At 37.7% G+C, this 20,620-nt stretch overlaps 1 protein-coding gene across 3 annotated transcripts in view; it reads right to left on the bottom strand.

The window, feature by feature from the left end:
- dsh (Segment polarity protein dishevelled) overlaps positions 1-20,620 on the bottom strand; it is a 512,259-nt gene that overhangs the window by 448,716 nt on the left and 42,923 nt on the right. For all 3 annotated transcript variants that reach the window (XM_090373973.1, XM_090373975.1, XM_090373972.1), the window contains exon 2: positions 9,919-9,988. In XM_090373973.1, coding sequence (XP_090230099.1) covers positions 9,919-9,988 — 70 coding nt within the window. The remainder of the gene's footprint in view (positions 1-9,918; positions 9,989-20,620) is intronic.

Below are 20,620 nucleotides of genomic sequence, written 5' to 3'. Positions count from 1 at the left end.
CCTCCATCCACTGAGTGCTCTTTTGACCGGGAAAGATAATTTTAGCCATGCCCATGTTTTTTTATGGCGGAAAATGTTCACGACGCTTTAAAATTCACATTTTTTTAGGTTTCATTTTATATTAAATCAGTGACTGTGAATACGCGAAACCGCAAATACATATATTGCGAATAGTGGGGGTTTACTGTAGGTATGATTTCGGCTGCATGCCTTGATAAGAATGTGGTTTGCTCTACTCCATTATAGACAGGGCAGTCAACTATGATATGCTGGACCGTGATTTGCGCTTGGCAGTTCAGACAGAAAGGCGGATCTGAAGAAGAAAGAAGATAAAGGTGAGTAAGGTGTGTATGTCCTATTCGAAGTCTTGCAAGCGTGACTTCTTTCTTTCGGTTAAAGCGGAAGCTAGATGGCCAAGACTGGAGATTCGGTTTAATCTGAAAGAGTTTGTTACCTTCTTGGTTTTGCCAGTGATCCATACTTCGCCTTGTTATAAGACTCTTATAGTCAGTGAAAGGGATTTTGAAAGATCCCTTTGCGTCAACTGGTTCCACAGGAGATTTGGCTGCATGGTCAGCACTCTCATTGCCAGGTATACCAATATGGCTAGCGACCCAACAAAATTTTACTACTTTCATGTTCTTAGCTAGGTCAAGCCAGCAAATTATGAATATTACCAAGTAGGTAACTGAGATGTTTTCTTGGGGGCTGTAAAGTGAGAAGGGCATTGAGGGAATCGGTAAAAATAATGCTATGGGTAAACTGATGCAATTTTATAGTTTCCAGGGCTATTTGTATGGCATGTAGTTTGGCAGTAAAGATGCTGCATTCTAAAGGTAACTGACTGGAGACTGTGGGCAATGAACAACAGCAGCACCGACATGATGGTCAGTTTTGGAGTCATCAGTGTATATCTGAGTATAAGATTCATATTTTTTAATTAGAGATTTGTTAAGCTGTTTTATATTCGGTGGAGAAATAGTATTTTCCCCCCATTCTTGCAGGGACAGATCACATGCTGCAGGACAGAGAGCCATGGAGGGGCAGTGGAACTAGTTGTGGCTATTTTAGAAAGGTCTAGCTGCCAATTTTCGAGTAATGAGCAAAGACGTATGCCAGCAGGTCTATTTATTGATGGATAAATAGCATACAAGTTCTCCCAAACTGGAGTAAATAAATGTTTCCACGCTGGATGAAGGGGTTGACTTTTGATTTAGTATTAGTATTAGTAGAGGCATACGATGAAAGAAAGCAAGCTTATGCAGCATCAATGAAAAAAAAAAAAAAAAAAAAAACAAGTTCCCATTTCATCCCTCCATTCGTCCCAAGTACCTGTCCAGCTCAGCCTTAAATTTATTTAGGCTATCAACTTCCACAACAAAGGATGGAAGTCTGTTCCACCAACCAACCACCCGCTGGATAAAGGCAAACTTCTGCACATCTATCCTACATCTGCCTTTCCTCAATTTGAATTTATGCCTTCTCAAATGATTATTCTGAGGAAGAATTCCATCAGCATTGAGCATGCTCAAACAATTCAAGGCTTTATACACCTCAATCAGATCACCTCGCAGGTGCCTAGTCTCCATTTTGACAGCATAATTTAACAGTAAAATTTGTCTTCATAGAGAGTGGAGGATCATGAGCTTCAACGTAAAGGCTTTGGACTGGAGATGTGCAGTAGGCTCCAAGAGCAATCCACAGGCCACTGTGGTGAATAGGGTCCAAAAACCTTAAGACGCTGGGTCTAGCAGAGTTGTAAACGGGAGATCCATAGTCTAATCATGATCTTATGATAGCGTGATATAAATGAAGAAGTGTACGACAGAATATGTAGCTGATAATACTCTCAATATGTTTAATTTCTTGAAACAGGTGATTCTAAGTTGTTTGATATGGTCATTAAAGGTCAATTTTTTATCTAAGGTTAAGTCAAGAAATCGGATAGTAGGCACAACAGGTAGGTTGTAGTTGCCCAGCTTCAGAATTGGGTTATGATGGATGTTTGTTTGTTTGTTTTAGGGCTTTACGGCGCAAGGACAGCAAAGGCCATAATGCGCCTAGCTATGGTGATATTAAGATACATAGTTCTATCTGTATAGATGATATTCAAAATTATATCGTGTTGTATAGTTTTATCTGTTTGAGGAAATCAAAAATTTTGGTCACATGTGGTGTGTCTGCTAGTAGGTCAGAAATGCTGAGAGAGGTGTTCATCGTGGGAAAAGAGATAAACATAGCTTGTCGCTCAGTACTGTACTGGTTATGATGGAGATTACGTCTTCTACAGAAATGAAGTGCAACAGTTTTTTCAGGTGATATACGAAAACTTTTATCTGCAGCCCATATTGTAATCTTATTAAGAGCTCCCTGTAGTTGTCTCTCAATCATGCTCATGTTTTGGGAATGACAAGATACACTAAAATCATCTGCATATAGAGTAGTAAACACAGTGGGTGGAGTGATCTTTGATACAGAGTTGATTTTTATAACAAATAGCGTGGCACTTAAAACTGAACCCTGTGGAACCTTCTTCTTGGATGAAGTTATGAGAGAGGGTGGATTGAATGCACAACTGGAACGACCGCTGTTTCAAAAAGTTCTGTATGAACTGTGGCATACTGTCCCTGAAACCTAAAGTGTAGAGATCATGAAGAATTCCATATCGCCAAGCTGTATCAAAAGCTTTCTCAATGTCTAAATAAACTATAGTCAGATGTACCTTCCTTACGAAAGCATTGCGAATCTGGTTTTCCATTTGAGTCGAGAGGTCTAAAGTTGATCTACCTGTATGAAATCCACACTGCGAAGGACTGACTGATAAGGGTATATTTGTTCAGCAACCAGGTGAGACGAGAGTTTACCATTTTTTCCATTATTTTGCCCATACAGCTGGTGAGGGCAATAGGCCGGTAATGAGGTGGATTCATTGAGACTTTGCCATGTTTTAATAATGCTATGACATATGTATGTCTCCAGGTATCAGGCAAAGCATTTTCTATAAAAATTCGGTTATACAGAAGAAGTAAGACACAAAGCGACTCTTCACTTGCCTCTTTTAACAAGGAATAGTGAACTCCATTAGGACCAGCAGCACTAGGTCTTGCGCCGTTAAGAGCAAGCCTTATTTCAATTATGGTAAAGGGACAGTTGTATGATTGATGGTGGTTAGTGCCAAAATTTAACTTATGTTTTTCAGCAAGGGACTTTATAATTTCTGGAATTCTGGTGAGTATGAGGATACGGCAGAGGTTTGAGAAAAGGACTCTCCGAGAGTGTTAGCTATGTCCCGAGGCAGTGAAACATCATTATCATTTGCATTCACTATTGACAGATGTGAAGGATATTTGTTATACATTTTCCTAATATTTTTCCAGATGGCTTGTGTTTTGGTGGTCCTCGTAATCGTGGAGCGGAACATTTCCAGGATTCTCTTTTGCTTGACTGCTGAATGCGCCTGGCATTGGCTCTGGATTTTTTTAAACTGGAGTAGATTAACAGTGGTAGGATTGTTGCGAAAGTTATTCCACCAGGGTTTTGGTTTTATTCGTTGACTTATGGAAACCCTTGGTATTGCTGCTTCTGTGGCCTGCAGTATTTGGTTTGTTATGTAATCAACAACATCATTTATTGACACATTTGTAACTTTTTTTTTTTTTTTTAGGATTGCTAGCTGCCTATATTTTTCCCAATCAGCTTTTGCAAAGTTTCATTTGGCTGTCTGATTATGGCAGGGTCGTAAATTTACTTCTACGTGACAGACTATTGGGTAGTGGTCACTACCCAGTAATCTATCATGAAGAGACCATTCAAACAGAGGAAAAAGGGCTGGTGAGCATATGGAGAGGTCAATTGCTGAGCTTGACCCAGAAGGCAGGTGAAAATAAGTGGGTAGTCCAGTATTCAGTAGGGTCAGGTTTAATTTATCAAGAAACTTTTCTAATATTTTCCCCCATTTATCATATATCTTATAACTCATAAAGGATTATGTACGTTAAAATCCCCCATGATGCAAAAGGAGGGAGGGAGTTGAGATACAAGGGTTTGAAGATCACTGTACGAGATGTCTTGGTCAAGAGGAAGATATATAGAGAGACAACGGTAAGAGCAAAACGAAAGGATATTCGAGCGGCTACTGCTTCAAGATTTGTTTGTAGCATTAATGGTCAGGAAGGGATATTGGAGCTGACTTTTGGTATTGCTACCCCTCCACACGAGCCGAATTGGTTACATGAGGAACTCTATCTTTTCTGTAGGTAACGTGATGTTTAAGTGAGGTAGTAACAGAAGCAGTTAAATTAATTTCTTGAAGGCAAAAGGCAACTGGGTTATTATTATTATTATTATTAATAGCCATATGATGCAAGGAAGCCTGAGGCTTATGCTGCACCAGGAAAAAAAAAAAGTTCCCGAGTTACCCTGAGAGAGAGAGAGAGAGAGAGAGAGAGAGAGAGAGAGAGAGAGAGAGAGAGAGAGAGAGAGAGTCAAAAGTAGAAGGGAATCACCAAGAAAGAGAAGAATGATGATATCCAGCTCAGGACCCTGGGCGTGCCAAGCCCATACTCACCAGATGTGAGCCCCCGGGGTACTGAAGAAGGAGATCCCGAATGTCATTAAGGTTACTCTACAATTCCATTGAAGGAAACTGGGCATTATTTGGATGTAGTGGGTCCTCAGTTTCTGTCCGAGGAGCTGTTGGCTTATGTTGAACACATTTTCTTTTTGGAAAGTACGGTTTTCCTATCTCCATCTCTTCCTCTGGGAAGAGGTCAAGAACTGGTTCTTTGTGGTTAGTGTTTTCTTCCATTTCTGTTGAGTCAGCTTTAGTGGGATCGTCACTTTCTGAGTACTTTGAATTATTATTGGTATGCAGAACAGTGATTGGTGTATTAATAGTCCTGCTTGTCTTAGATGGTTTGCTAGATAAGGGCGCAGCTGCCAAAATTGACCGAGCCCAGTCTGACATTGATGTGTTTGGGGGAAATGTAACTTCTGTTTGAGTACCAGTCGTTGATACTCTTTGCACAGTACTGCTTACCGCAGTTGACTTTTGAACTACTTGAGCGAAAGTGGGTCGCATGTTGAATTGAGCCTGTACCGACTTTTTGGCTTCTTTGTATGTGATGTTTTGTTCGGCTTTGACCCGTTGAATGTTTTTTTCTTTTTTCCAAAGAGGACAATCTCTGGAATAGGCAGTATGTGTGCCATTACAATTTGAGCACTTGTGCTGTTCTGATTTACATTCTGAATGAATGTGCCCGCATGAACCGCAATTAGCACAAGTGGCTAAACCTCTGCACATGTTTTGGGAATGCCCAAATTTTTGGCATTTAAAACAGCGTGTTGGGTTAGGAATGTACAGTTTTATTTGACGATTGAGATACCCTGCTTTGATGGATGTTGGAGGTTTCGGGCTGTCAAATGTTAATATTATGTTCAGAGTCGGAACTAGAGCATTGTCTCGTTTGGTATATATGCATTTTACATGCACAATTCCTTGGTCTTGTAATTCATTTTTCAGCTCTTCTTCTGAGAGGTTTATAAGGTCCCACTCAGCTACCACACCCCTAGAGGTGTTTAGAGTAGCATGAGGGGAAACAGTGATGTATAATCCTCCAAAGGATATTAGTTTTTGGAGCCGTTGTGATTGTTGTTAATCTGAGACCTCAACAAGCAGGTCACCAGATCTAAGACGTCGGGTTATTTTTGGCAATCCTATTAGATTTTCTAAGTGTTTCTGTATTTTAAAAGGTGAGAGACCACCTAGAGACTGTTCTTGAGTAGAGTGCAATACAAGATGCATTGGAGCTCTTCTCTTAATAGTATCAGTTTTTTTGTCTTTTGGCACTGCATGAGTTAGAGACTTCTATCTCATGAGTAGCCATGTTAGGATCCTTAGGTCCTGTAGGGGAGATCATTTTGCTCCTTTTCACCCTGGAAAGATAACTTTTCTTTCCAGGTTACTGGCCCTGCCACTGAGAGGCAGGAGCAGTGCCACAAGGGTAACCAAGCGGCTGAGTTAGTTCTGTTAATACTGTTATAGAAAACAGAAAGGTGAGTTTCCTTTCTGGAACTCTGCCTAGTTCTTGTAGTGCAGAAGTTGCGCAATACAACTAAATAATTTAAAAACTACTTAAAACCAAAAGAAAACTATTCGCTTTGTATACGCAGTATAGAGCTCACTTGGAATCGCTTGGTTACACTAATAATTGCATGGCACATAGGGCCACATCTGAGGGTCGTGCAAATGCTTCTGCCAAAGCATTGGTGGTTTCTATTGATATTAAATCTTGTCCATTACAATTGGAGAGGATACTGGTGGAAATCTACCATTCAATTTTTTTTTTTTTTTTATGTTACAGCAGAGACAAACTAAATCTGAGAATCTTTTTCAGACTTTTCCCTTACAAACTGTGCCTTGGCTTTAAAATTTTAAGTAAATTTATAAAGGTACCAGTAATCAGTGATTAAAAACCTGAATTTTCAATGAACTATAATCAAATATAATTAAGCATTTATTAAAATAATTCTGAAGTGATTTTTTATAGTTCCCATAAAGAAATTGCCTCTGAGGATTTGTAAGGTGCATCTTTGCTTTGTAATAGTTACAAAGATGCTTTACTAACTATTTGTCTTTTGCCTGAAAATTGGTGTGCTACCAAACAAGTGTCAACACTGTTTATTTATGGCTTCACGTACTTTTATTTCCTCTCCCACTAGCTCAATAAACATCTATACTCTTACCCTAGTTGTTTTTGAACATGTACTGTTTTCACATAATAAACATAGAAACTAAAAACTCAATATTCTCTTTTAAGATGGTCACTACATTATAGGAAGAAAGATATGTTGTTTCAATTTCGCATGCTGTGAAGCATGCCATATTTGAAATAAACCAGAAAATGTAACTAACTAATAATACGAAATATACGATTTTTTAAAATTTGTTTGAAAATAATATTTATATACGTTATGCATATAAATAAACAGATATAAATAAATAAATATAAATAAATAAATATACATATAAATAAAATATGTACACGTTTGAAATTTCAAATGCTTAAGTCTTTTAAAGTGGAAAATGGATGAGAATAAGAGACAGATATTTTTATTTTGTTTAAAATATTATTTTGCAATTTTCAGCAGAAGTAATATTTTTGTTTTATTCAAAAAAAAAAAACACAGCAATTTAAGTTTTAATAACTTAAAAAAAAAAAAAAAAAAAAGTGTATACAGCATTGCAATACCGGTTCAAGAAGAATTCAAAATCCCAAAACATTTTCCAGGAATTAAAAAGAAAGTTGGGCACCAGTCAGGTGACCCACCACCATTTATGCTACACTTTTGAGGTGCTACCAACATAAAATTAAATATCATCATATAAATATAATGTTAATAAAGTAATGGGCATGAAACCATCAAGATTTAAGTTGTCCAAATTATTGTCTCAGTAAACTGACACACGGCTCATCATGTACATTATTTTTCAATATTTGTAAAGAAAGATGAAAAATCATTCAAAAAACCAAGTGCATTATGAACTATGCAACAGACAATAAAACTTATGCCAATCATTTAGAAAGTCAGATAACATTATATGAGATGAATGGTTGGCCTATAGAAGAAAATATTTAATAAACAAAAAGGTGTTTTTTTTTGTTTTACTCCAGGATTATCCACACCAAAAGAATATTGAAAATAATGGACAAAATTGTGTTTTTTAAAGGATGCCCTCAAAAACAAATGGTGCACAGATAATCTGATTAATTTATGTGGAGAAAGTGCCTGATGAGTTTCTTTGCTTTCCGATGCTGTTATACTGGAAAGAAAAAATTTCAGAAGAGAAAAAAAGGTTAAGTTTTAATGATTGTTAAGTGACATTTTATAAGGAATTTTAAAAAAAATGTAACTGCATAAAGAAGTGGTTAGGATTATACATGTGGTCGCCAATACATATTTTATATGATTGAATGTATACATATTGCCATAAAAAATGCCCATGGGCACCAGTAAAAATTATCAGCAATTAAAACAATTACAGTTAAGTTTACTAAAATTATAAAGAGAATATCTTTTCAGTATACCTGTGATTTTTCATTTCATTGTGGTGCATAAGTTTTCTGATGGCACCTCTATCTTAAGAGAGGCGGCAAGCGAGTGCATTGAACCATTGAGGCTAATTATGCGAGCATCATTAGACTCTGGGGAGATTCCCTTGGATTGGAAAAGTGCAAATGTATCTCCCATACATAAGGGTGGCTCTAAAAGTGAAGTTGGAAATTATCGACCTGTCAGTCTGACTTCAGTAGTAGGGAAAATCATGGAGGCAATGATCAAGGGTGGAATTCAGGATCATTTGGATCGAATTGAAATTCTCAAGGATACTCAGCATGGTTTCGTAAAGGGAAAATCATGTTTAACAAATCTGGTTCGCTATTTCGAAAGGGTCACTCATGAGCTGGATTTAGGGAATAATTTCGACATTGTTTATTTAGATTTCAGCAAAGCTTTTGACTCAGTCCCACATGAGCGGTTGCTTTATAAGCTGGAACAGGTTGGAATCACTGGGAAAATCCTTAGATGGATAGAAGGATGGCTTCAGGGCAGGAGGCAGAGGGTTGTGATAAATGGCTATTCCTCAGATTGGGTTGATGTAAGAAGTGGGGTTCCCCAAGGATCAGTATTAGGACCACTGTTGTTTTTAATTTTCATAAACGACATTGATGAAGGGATAGAGGGCGTGATGTCTAAATTTGCAGATGATGTTAAAATTGGTAGAGTAGTTAATGATCACTGTCAAGCTGAGCTTCTTCAGAGAGACCTAGATAGACTTCAGGAATGGTCAGAAAAATGGCAGCTGTGCTTTAATCCAACAAAGTGTAAGGTATTACACCTGGGAAACAGTAATCCCAAAATAACTTATTCACTTGGTGGAGTTCAACTAAAGCCAGTACTGGAGGAAAGGGACTTGGGTGTTACGATACGGTCAGACATGAAATTCTCTGAGCATTGTAAACAGGTTGCAAGGAAGGCCCATGGTGTCCTATCAATGATCTATCGAACTTTTGCAAGTAGAGATAGGGACGTGATAATCCCATTATATAAGGCTTATGTTAGACCACACTTGGAATACTGTGTTCAAGTATGGAGACCGCACCTGAAGAAAGACATCGAGCTTCTTGAAAGGGTGCAAAGAAGGGTAACTCGCCTGGTGAGATCGGCAAAAGGGCGTCCTTATGAAGAAAGACTTCGAATATGTGGGTTGCAGAGTTTGGAAACTAGACACCTTAGAGGAGATTTGATTGAGGTGTTTAAGGCTCTGAGAGGCATCAGTAAAATGAATGAGGACAAAATTTTCAAGATTACAAATGATGCTAGAACTAGGGGACATAAATTCAAGTTACGGGGGGAAATGTTTAGATTGGATTGCAGGAAGTTCTATTTTAGCCAGCGAGTTATAAATTACTGGAATAAGTTGCCTTCATGGGTGGTAGAGGCCGACAGTTTGGGGAAATTCAAAGGTCATCTGGATAGTACTTTCGGGTAAGGGAAGCACATAGGATGATAGGTTTAATTTCCTTTTTATTTATTTTTTATTTTACTAATTATTATTATTTATTTATTTATTTATTTTTTTTTTTTTTTGTTTTTTTTTGTTTTTATCATTGTTTTGTTCGGATTTATATTTTTTTTTATTATTTTTTATTTTTATTTTTATTTTTATTTTTTTTTTGGCTGGTGCAGCATAAGCCATAGGCTTTCTTGCACCATGCGGCCGTTACTAATACTAATACTAATACTAATACTATCTAAAACAAATTTGCTTTAATGAATAATGAAGTCCTGATAATGAATACTCCAATTGGGTTAAAAACTTCTCTATTGTGGTTTAGAATATGCAGTTTTGCTACTTACCCATGATACAACTCGTCCACTAAAGCATGGTAATTTGGCATTATCATCACTAATTTCTTCTTTCACAACACTATTAAAGAAAAAAAAAAAAATAATGGATAATACAAATTTCACAATTTTTTAAAAATAACAAATTATTTGTTAAAAAGAACAAATATAGGTAAATTTCCTTGTCACAAAGATTATACAATGTGCTTTTTCAACAAATGAAATTTGGAGAAGCTCTTATATCAAATCTCAGTTTCGAAACATTGGAAGGAATATGTGTGCATGTTTTTTTTTTTTTTGAAAACCCTAAATGCAAAAGGTATTGGAACCCACAGAACTTAATACCATGTGTGTGGGTTGAAGGCTGAGAAGATAGAAAGGTACTTACTTGGTGACATTAGACTTGAATTTCCATAGACTGCAATTTTCCATAAATACATGTGAACATGTGAAGGAAAGTTGTTACAGAAAAAAATGAGGAAGCAGAAAAGTTGGTTCTGTGAGTTTGAAGTTGGGCAGTAAACGGTTGTTATTGTTATGTTATTTGGTTTTTTTAGGAGCATTAGCAACTAAGGCCATATTGCTCCGGTATATGCGGTGGTCATTCCTTGACCTTTCCGCATCCTCCGTATTTGGTGGTGACGGGCTCGAACCCCGTCTAATCAAGAAGCGTGTGCTATACACTGCTGCTCCTTCCCACCTGGCTACGGAGGCGCCGGCAGTAAATGGATGCTGACTGGCTGCAGTATATGTTGATTGTTGTTGTTATTTGGTTTTTAGGAGCATTAGCAACTAAGGCTATATTGCTTCGGGGATATGCGGTGGTCATTCCCTGACCTTTACGCATCCTCCGTATTCAGTGGTAATGGGCTCGAACACCGGTCTAATCAAGAAGTGTGTGCTACGCACTGCTGCTCCTGCCCACCCAGCTACAGAGGTGCCAGTAGTATATGTTGAGGATGGTTTGGAAGAGAGAGAGGGGGGGGGAAATTATAGATGCCAATTCAGAAGAGCACATATAAAGGCATGCAGCAGAGATAGAACATCTATGAGAGAGAGGGGGGGGTGCACCATCCCAGATTGGAACAATATTCCATGGTAAGGCAGAGTTGAGATTTGTATACAGTGAGTAGTTTTTTTTTTTTTTTTTTTTTCATTGAAGATAAGCACAGGAGCAGTAGACTACTTTCTGCAAGACAAGACAGGACGGATTTTTAGAAAGGTTGAAGTTAACTAAGTAATCTATGCCCCACTGCAGAATTACCTAGGGATCAGCATTTAAAGAATTGGTTGGTGGATATTTGAGAAGATGATGCTGTTTGTGCAGGACAAAACAAACCAGAAGATGGAATACATTGTGCTATCATCAGCAAAACTATGGATAGGATTTCCAGTCAGTGGAAGGTCATTAATATAAAGAGGAAGAGTGGGAAAAAGAACTGAACCATGGAGAGCATCAGCATTTGTGGAAAAGTTCAAAGACAGAGAGCCATCTACTATCACCAGCAGCAAGCTGTCAAAGTGAAATCAATGCCCAACAGTCAGCAATCAGTAAGATGGAAGCTTAATTTAGAAGACCTTAATGCTAAGCACAATTAAAAGCCTTATGTCAAGAGCAACTGCTTGAGTTTCACCAAACGTTTTCATTGAATTTGTCCACAGTTGGGTAACATAAGACAGTAAATCAACACTAACAGAATCTATACTGGTAATAATTGATCAGATGGAAGGTTTCTAGATAGTTTAGGAGTTAGTGGTTAATAGATTTCTCCATTACTTGAGGAAAGAGTAGAAGTAAGTGCAATGGGACGATAATTGGATGGGAGAATTTGTCAACCTTTTTAGGAACTAGCTGGATATGAGAAAATTTCCATGCAGAAGAAAAAACACCAGTGGAATAAGAAAGTATGAAAGGTGACAGAGAACAGGGGCAAGCGCCAAAGCACATGTTTGGAGAAGCAGAGAAACATCATCAGGACCTGAAGCTTTCGTGGCATCAAGATTGTTCAAAATTATTGTGACATTCTTTTGATGGAAGACCACAAGAAACACTGAGTGGTGTGTACTAGGAATGTAGGAGGTAGCTTACCAAGATTATTAATACAAGAGTTATAAGAAAAGTAGAATGCTAGTAAGTCCACTTTATCTTTAGCTGAGGAGGCAATAGAACCATCAGGTTTTAACATAAGGTGGAAGTATACATGGGCAGAAGTTGCAGCCAATAGCTTTGGCAGGGGACCAGAATGCTGAACTATCAAGTTTTCTATTCTTAGGCTGCTCAAAATCTAGTTTGGATTGATTAATAACTGCTTTACAATTGTTGCACGCTTTAGGGTAAGCAGAAAATAAACCTGGAAATTTATATGTGAGCCAATTGCCATAAGCAACATTCTCTTGAACAGCCTTAGCACATTTATTGGAAAACCAAAATTAAGATAGAGGACGAGATTTTGAGGTGGAGTGTGGAATAAAAGGATTTTATCTCTACAAGAATAATTTCACAGACACGATCTGAGTAAACATTTGGATCAGAAAATTTAAGATAGTAATCCAATCAAGGGAAAGAATAGAAATCTCACATATCATCCCATTTCACATTCTTGTAATGCCAAAAAAATGAGACTGAGAACGGCCACAAGAGAAAGGTTCTACCGGAGAGGAGACCAATCACCAAATTGTGATCCGAGGTGCCTAGAGGACAATTCACCTTGACTGTGTACTTTAAAGTGTTGTTTGTAAGAAAAGATCAAGAGTGTTGGATGTGTGGTTAGGATCGTCTAGTAGATAAATGAACAATCTGTGCAAGGTCACATTATTTTGGAAGCCTCAACTTCTTGCCCAGCTGTGTCTGTGTGACTAGAAAACTGTAGTCAGCTGGAGTTGTGAATATTAAAATTGCCACGTAAAATCGCCTTACAATTATGAAAGTTGGACTCAGAAAGTAGAGTTTCAAAGAAAGGAAGTCAAAAAGCTCCAAGTGATTATTGGACGCCGGAGAACGATAAAGGCAAAAGATGAATTTGACAAAATGGGGTAGAGAGAGAGATTTTAAGCCATAGAATATTAAAAAGAGGAGATTCAAAATTAAGTTTCTGATAGGCAATATCAGAGTAAACACATGCACAAGTACCACTTTTGAAGTGAAAGGAATCATACAGTGAATAATTAGAACAACTGAGATGAGCAGTGGTTGAGACAACCAATAATTGGAATTCTATCAGAAAAAAGAAAGTGGGGCTTGTCAGCCTCTTAGTGGAAATGGACATCACTGAGTTTGAAATTGAGACTACATATATTTGTGAAAAGAATGAGGGAGTGTTTGAAATGTTTAGATCTTTTCACAGGTAGATTTGTTCTGTCTGACTATTCATGATGCATTCAGTATTAAAGTAAAATTAGAGGAAGGGCCATATTGTATAATGTAATGAAATTTTTGGATATGGCATATACCCAGTGAGAATATACCCAGTTCCTTGACAATCCCTCTGTGTACACACAACTTGGACTGTTCCAGTCACTACTTGGCAGAGTAGAGGCAACGAGATTATACCCTTAGCTGATCTGGATGCCTTCTAGAGAGCTACCAACAGGTTTCGATTAATCTCTTTTCCGATTAATCAAAAACTAAATAAATATACATATGCACTCCATTTATACACACATATATAGAACTCTTCTTTTGGAACTGACCTTCAGCATCACATTCATTTGAATATCCTCAATGTGGCAAATTCCATTTAATCATATTCTATGAATGTGTATTTGATTTCTGAAATAAGTCAAAAAGTCATTTTAAGACATTACCCGTGGCTTGTAACACAAAGAGCTTCATATAGTTATGGTACCTGCATGTATAAGGCTAGTCTTTAAGTAATGCTTCTAAGGTGACAAAATTTTTTGCAACTGGGTTAACATCTTGAAGTTTTATATATTGCTAGTATAGATATTAAGACAAACTTGCTAAAATAAAAGGTTCTGTCTACAGATTTGTAGTTATGAACTATGTCTATTTCTTCCAATGGTCAGTGATAGAGTTCCTTTTCAAGTCAGGAGAAAACTCAGCTGTCAGAATTTATGAAAAATTGAGGAAAGTATACTAACAAGACACTATCAAAAAAAAAAAAAAAAAAAAAATATAAATATATATATATATATATACACACAAGCCATCTATATAATATATAATTGCCAGCCACCAGAAAAAAGAAGTTTGTTTCACTGACATTTGTGACCAGACAAGATGCAGAAGACCACTGTCTGTGTGCACTGAGAAAACAATAAGATTTTGGAAGAAAAAATTCAAAAGACAGAACAATAACCACATGCGATTAAGCATTAGAATTTGTAGTGGCAAATGATGCAAGAAAACAAGTTTATACAGCATCAGCAAAAAACCAACACTTCCTATTTCACATAGACATTCCCTCCAACAGTTTGTCTAGTTCTTCCTTGAATTTAAATTTGAATTCATTTATTTATGCAAGCACTAAGGTGCTCAAAGAGAAGTGTACTAACCACTTTAGATACACTGGCTATAAGGAAATATATATATATATATATGCTGAAAATGGGTACTCAAACTGTAAAAAGAGGGGGAAAAAATTCTCCCGGCAGGAGATCTTGCCAAAACCTATTGCAGTAGTGCAATAACTTTTAAGATATTTTAAGGGCCTGATAAGAGGTAATGATGCTCGGCATTTAGAATAATGATCACAGTGATCATTATTCTAAATGCCAGTCTATGGAATGAACACACTCATTAACAGTGGGAAAAAAAAAAAAAAAAAAACCTCACTGATTTAACATCTGGCAGAAGAAACCTTGACAAATTATGACCATACAAGAAAATGTTTTGAGACAGAAGAACCAATTTTCATTGATTTTTTAGAGAAAGGTCATATTATAAATAAGGAAAGATATTGCCAAACACTTGATAAGCTTAATAGGGATATAAAACAAAAACAAAGGGTGGCTCTAACAGGACATATTACATCATGATAATGCAAATCCACACATTGTCCATATGACTCAAATGAAAATTGCAGACCTAGGATGGAGAGTTTTACCTCATCCATGCATATAGTCTGAAACTGGCCCTGTCTGATTTTTTTTTCTATTTGGGTAAGACATCTTCAAGGGAAAACAGTTGAGTGATAAGGAGCTGAAAAAGACAGTGGTAGGCTGACTTTAACAGCAGAGTCCAGTCTATCCTTTTAGCAGAGTGAATAAGTGGGCTGGAAAGAACAATGGCAAAAAAGTAATTGATAAACAACTTGAACACAGAATAACATATGTTGTTGTTGTTTGTTAAATTTATTGGTGCATCAGCAACTTAGGCTATAATGCACTAATTACTGTCTGATATTTCCTTCGTTTTTCTTACAGGAGATAGTGGTTCAGATAAGGTGATATTTATTAATAAATTTTAGAAAAAGAAAAATGTCATCCATGTTCTCTCGATCTCCTAGGACACACTGTAGTGTTAAATTATTGTAATTATGAAAATTAGAGGAAAAAGCTGTTTTCCGTTCTTTTTGATATTGCGGGCATTCTATGATGATATGCTTTACTGTTAGTGGGCATAAACAATTACTGCATTGTGGAGGGTCACTGTTTGTTAGTAGATGGCTATGGGTGAGGAAAGTATGACCAATGCGTAATCTGGCTAGAATAGCTTCTTCCTTTCTGTTTCATCTCATGCTGGATTGCCACTGTTTAGGTTCTCTCTTGATTTCAAAAAGTTTATTATTTTTCTGATCTTTCCACATGCGTGTCCATACTTCTTTATATGTCTGTTTGATAAAGGACTTATGATCACTATAAGGAGTCCTGAAATTAGATGGCATCACATTTGTAGCAATTTTAGCAGCTAAATCTGCCTGCTCGTTTCCTTGGATTCCAACGTGTCCAGGGATCCAGCAAAATATTACGAGCTGTCCACGTCCATGAAGTGCTGATAACTGAGCTAAACGTTTCTGTATCAGAGGATGACTAGGGAAGGATTTACCCTGTAGAGCATTAACAGCACTCAACGAGTCTGTATATATGATGGATTTAGCGTATGAGGCTTCTTTTATATTCTCTAGGGCTAGTAGAATACCATATAGCTCTGAGGTATAAATACTGCATTCTGGTGGAAGCTGTCTGGAGATGGTGCAATTTGGTAGTACTACGGTTGTACCAACTTTATTACCATTTTTGGATCCATCTGTGTATAGCTGAGTGAAGCTGCTAAACTCGGTGGAGTGAGCCATATGTATTTGTCTAATGTTGATATCGGGAATGTTATTCTTTCCCCATTGCTGAAAAAGTCTATCAATATGTACTGGAGCCATGGAAAGCCATGGCTGGGTTTCAGTGCTAGTATCCTGGAGCGTGTTAGAGAACTTCAGGCCCCAGCTTGTGATCAAAGTTTGAAGCCTAATGCCAGATGGTTTGTTGTAACGCCATTTAGTTTGATAGATTTCTCTCCATTTTGGCATGAAGAGGCATTGCCACATGGGATGATGTGGGAGACTGCTGATTTTAGCTGCATAATTTAGTAGTAGAGTTTCTCGCCTAAGGTGTAACGGTGGTTCATAGGCTTCGGTATAGAGGCTTAAGATTGGTGATGTGAGAAAAGCCCCCAGTGCAACTCTTAATGCACTGTGATGTACAGGATCGAGCCATTTCAATACACTTGGCCTGGCTGAATCATATGCAGGAGACCCATAGTCTAACCGAGATCTGATCAGTGAGCGATATAGATGTAACAACACGTAACGATCTGCACCCCATGACATAGAAGAAATTACTCTGAGAATATTTAGTTTTCTAAGACAACTTGTACGAATATGTTTTATATGTTCCAGGAAGTTTAATTTTTTATCAAATATTACACCAAGAAATCTAATACTAGGTTGGAAAGTAATACAATGAGAATCCAAATGAAGGTCTGGATCCGGATGTAAAGAACGTTTGCGACAGAAGTGCACAGCAGTCGTTTTTGGTTTTGAAAGCCGATATCCGTTGTTCTTAGCCCAAGAGACTATTTTGTTAATGGTGCCTTGTAGTTGTCTTTCAATAAGTCTCATATTTTTGGAATGACATGACATGGCAAGATCGTCAGCGTACAAGTATGCATCAACTGTGTTTGGTATGCACTTGGTAATAGAATCAATCCTAATGGCAAAGAGTGTGGCGCTCAACACTGATCCTTGGGGAACTCCCTCTTCTTGTACATATGCTCGAGATAATGAAGAGTGGAATCGGACTTGAAAGGATCTATTGCCTAGAAAGTTCTTAATAAATTTTGGGAGATGACCCCGAAGTCCACATTTATGCAAGTCCTGAAGAATTCCGTATCGCCAAGTTGTATCAAAGGCTTTTTCAATGTCAACACATACCATGACTAGATGTTCATTTCTCAGGAACGCGTTCCGGATATTTGTTTCGGCCTTGATAATGAGATCAAGCGTACATCTTTTTCTCCGGAAACCATACTGACTTGGGCTTAGAATGTTTTGAGTCTCTAAAAACCATGTCAGTCTGGCGTTAATTATTTTTTCCAATGTTTTTCCCAGACAACTGGTTAGAGAAATAGGACGGTAATTTTTGGGATCTGTGTGGTCTTTCCCTGGTTTCGGGAAGGCTAGCACATAAGAATGGCACCAGCTAGCGGGGTAATACTCTTCTAAGTAAATTCTGTTATAAAGTTGTAAGAGTACAGTTAATGATTCCTCATTTAAATGACAGATCATGGTGTAATAAATCCGTCGGGACCTGGAGCACTGTTTTTCACTCGTGCAAGTGCATTACGCAATTCATTCATGGTCAGAGGCAGATTATAAGAATGAAGGATGACAGTATTAAAATTTAGTTTGTATTTTTCTGTCTGGAATTTTAGCGATTGAAATGCAGGTTCATATGTGGCAACAGCTGAAAGCGTTTCAAACGTAGTACCTAAGGCATTGGCAATTTCTGTAGGTTCAGAGATTTCTTTCCCTTTCACAAGTAGAATAGGAGAAGTTGTCTGCGAGTATTTACCATTAATTCTTTTGATTTTTTTCCATATTGTGGAAGTATCCGTGGATCTGTTTATGGTGGAGGCATAATGCGCCCATGCTTCTTTTTTACTCTCCCGTCTTATATGACGAGCTTTAGCTCTGACTCTCTTAAACTGTAGGAGGTTAGCTGTTGTTGGATGTTTTCGAAAAATATTCCAATATTTGTTCCTTTCTTTTTTAGCGCTGTTGCATGCTTCGTTCCACCACATTTTTGGATGAAGCCGGATTTTGGATGATGATTTTGGTATAGCAGTCTCGGATGCTTTCATTATTGTATCTGTAATGTAGCTTACTGCAGAGTCAATTGTGTGGGTTGCTATGAAGATAGCATCTAAGTGAGCTATTTCTTGGTATTTAATCCAGTTTGCCTTAGTAAATTTCCAGGTTGTCCTAATGTTACTCTGAGGAGTAGAACTTATACAGAAAGTACAGATGATAGGAAAGTGATCGCTACCGCGAGGGTTATTAGTAACGGTCCAGTCTATGAGAGGAAATATCACTGGAGAGCATATAGAAAGATCAATAGCAGAGGTTGAGCCAGATGGTAAATGCACATATGTGTGAGCACCAGTGTTTAAAATTGTCAGGTTATGTTTGTCTAAAATTTTTTCAATTATCTGTCCTCTGGAGTCAAGATGTTGAGAACCCCATAGCGGGTGATGGCCATTCCAGTCACCCATAATACAAAAGGGAGCAGGTATTTGCATTACTAAATTATCTAAATCAGCAAAGGTGTATGTATGATTTGGTGATAGATACAATGAAACTAATGTTATTGTGATTCCGAAGGTGACACGGACAGCAATTGCCTCTAAAGAAGTTTGCAGGGATATAGGTCTAGAGGGTACCGAAGAATTCACTATGAGTGCTACTCCTCCATGAGCTAAAATAGATGAGTTTCTATCTTTTCTATACATATTGTAATGCTTAATTTTCATAGATATTGCATTTGTGAGATTTGTTTCTTGAATGCATAGTGCAACAGGCTTGTATTCAGATAGGAGATCGTAAAAGTCGTCAAGGTTAGCACGGAGCCCACGACAATTCCATTGTATAACTGTATCCATTGTTTGGTTTTAGCTAGTGTCTGCTGACTTCCGTGAGGTAGTTTGCTTACGCCTGTCTATTTTTCCTTTATCCTTCTTTGAGAAGACTGGTCTGCTTGTGTCAATGTCACCTTCTGGATGAATTTCAAGAAATGTGTCACCTTCATCTGCTTTTTCATCAGTGTCCATGGTATCAGATCTGAATGTGTGTGTATCAGTTCTTTCAGCGCTCTTAGTTTGTACTTTTGGTTGCTGATTGGTATTCTTATCTGGAGGTATTGTTACCGGCGTATTTACTTCTTGGGTTGCATATTTTGAGGGAGATGGTTCTTTTAATGAAAAAAGTAATGATTTTGCCCAACCAGATATAGAGATATTTGGAGGGACAGAGCAGTCAGTCTGAGTTGATATTGTGCATAGCTGTTTAGTAACTGAGGCGTATGTAGATGATTTAGTAGGGATTGCAAAGTGTTTCTTTGCCTCTTGATATGACACTTTGTTCTCTATTTTATACTTCTGAATGTTCTTCTCTCTTTTCCATTGGATACAGTCCTTAGAGAAGGCAGAATGATTTCCATGGCAGTTAGGACAGTTTTGGGTTTCATTATTGCAGTCCGTATGTGTGTGTTCTTTTGAACCACAAGAAGCACAAGTGACTATACCTCTGCACACAGTTTGCGAATGACCGAATTTTTGGCACTTAAAGCACTGGACTGGGTTGGGAATGTACGGTCGAACATGGCATCTGAGATATCCAGCTTTTATAGTTGTGGGGAGATTTGGTGACTTAAATGTCAATATGACTGTTCGTGTAGGGACAGGCTCTCCATCTTTTTTGATGACAATTCTTTTTGCCTGGACTACATTTTGATTGCTTAATTCAGAGACAAGTTCATCCTCTGATACATTTAGAAGATCCCATTCAGATATTACTCCTTTAGAGGAGTTCAAGGTAGCATGTGGGGTAACCTTTGTGGGAATTCCACCAAAGGTAGATATTTTCAAGAGTCTTTCAGCATGTCTGTGTTCACTCATCTCCACTAATAGGTCTCCAGATCTTAGTCGCCGAACCATTTTTGGAGGCCCAGCCACATTTTCGAGACATTTCTGAATCAAAAATGGGGAGAGTTTACTCAATGGTTGGTCTGTGGAGGAATGTAATATTAAGAAGAGAGGAGCAGAAAAATCTGTCCCTTCTTTTTTTTGTCTCTTAGCATGGGATTTATTCAAATTATCATGGTCGTCATGTCTACTTAAATCTGGATCAAGAGATCCATAGTAGGACTGTTTTGTGTTGTCCATAGTTGCTCCTTTTAGTCCCGGGAGAGTGGATTTCTCCTCCCAGGCCTCCAGCCCCGCCACGTGGAGGCAGGAGCGGTGCCACCAGTGACCAAGCGATAAGGTTGTTAGTGTTAGTGCGTTAGTAGATTAGTTTTATATACAAGAAGAAAGGTGGCTTTCCTTTCTGTTGAGTAAGCTGACTTCTTTACTTTAGAAGAGCAAAATTATATAACTTTGGAAATTAGAAACTAATGTTCAACTACAATCAATCGCTCTTTTAAGAAAATCGCTTTCAAATCACTATAGAATCGCTTTAGTCACTCGCTTGGCACTCGGGGCCCG

This window comes from Mastigoproctus giganteus, chromosome 5, assembly GCF_048544385.1.
Source record: "Mastigoproctus giganteus isolate SK-2022 chromosome 5, ASM4854438v1, whole genome shotgun sequence".
Taxonomy (NCBI): Eukaryota; Metazoa; Arthropoda; class Arachnida; order Uropygi; family Thelyphonidae; genus Mastigoproctus; species Mastigoproctus giganteus.
Note: the sequence above shows the minus strand (reverse complement) of the source record. Positions and strands in the feature narration are given on the sequence as shown.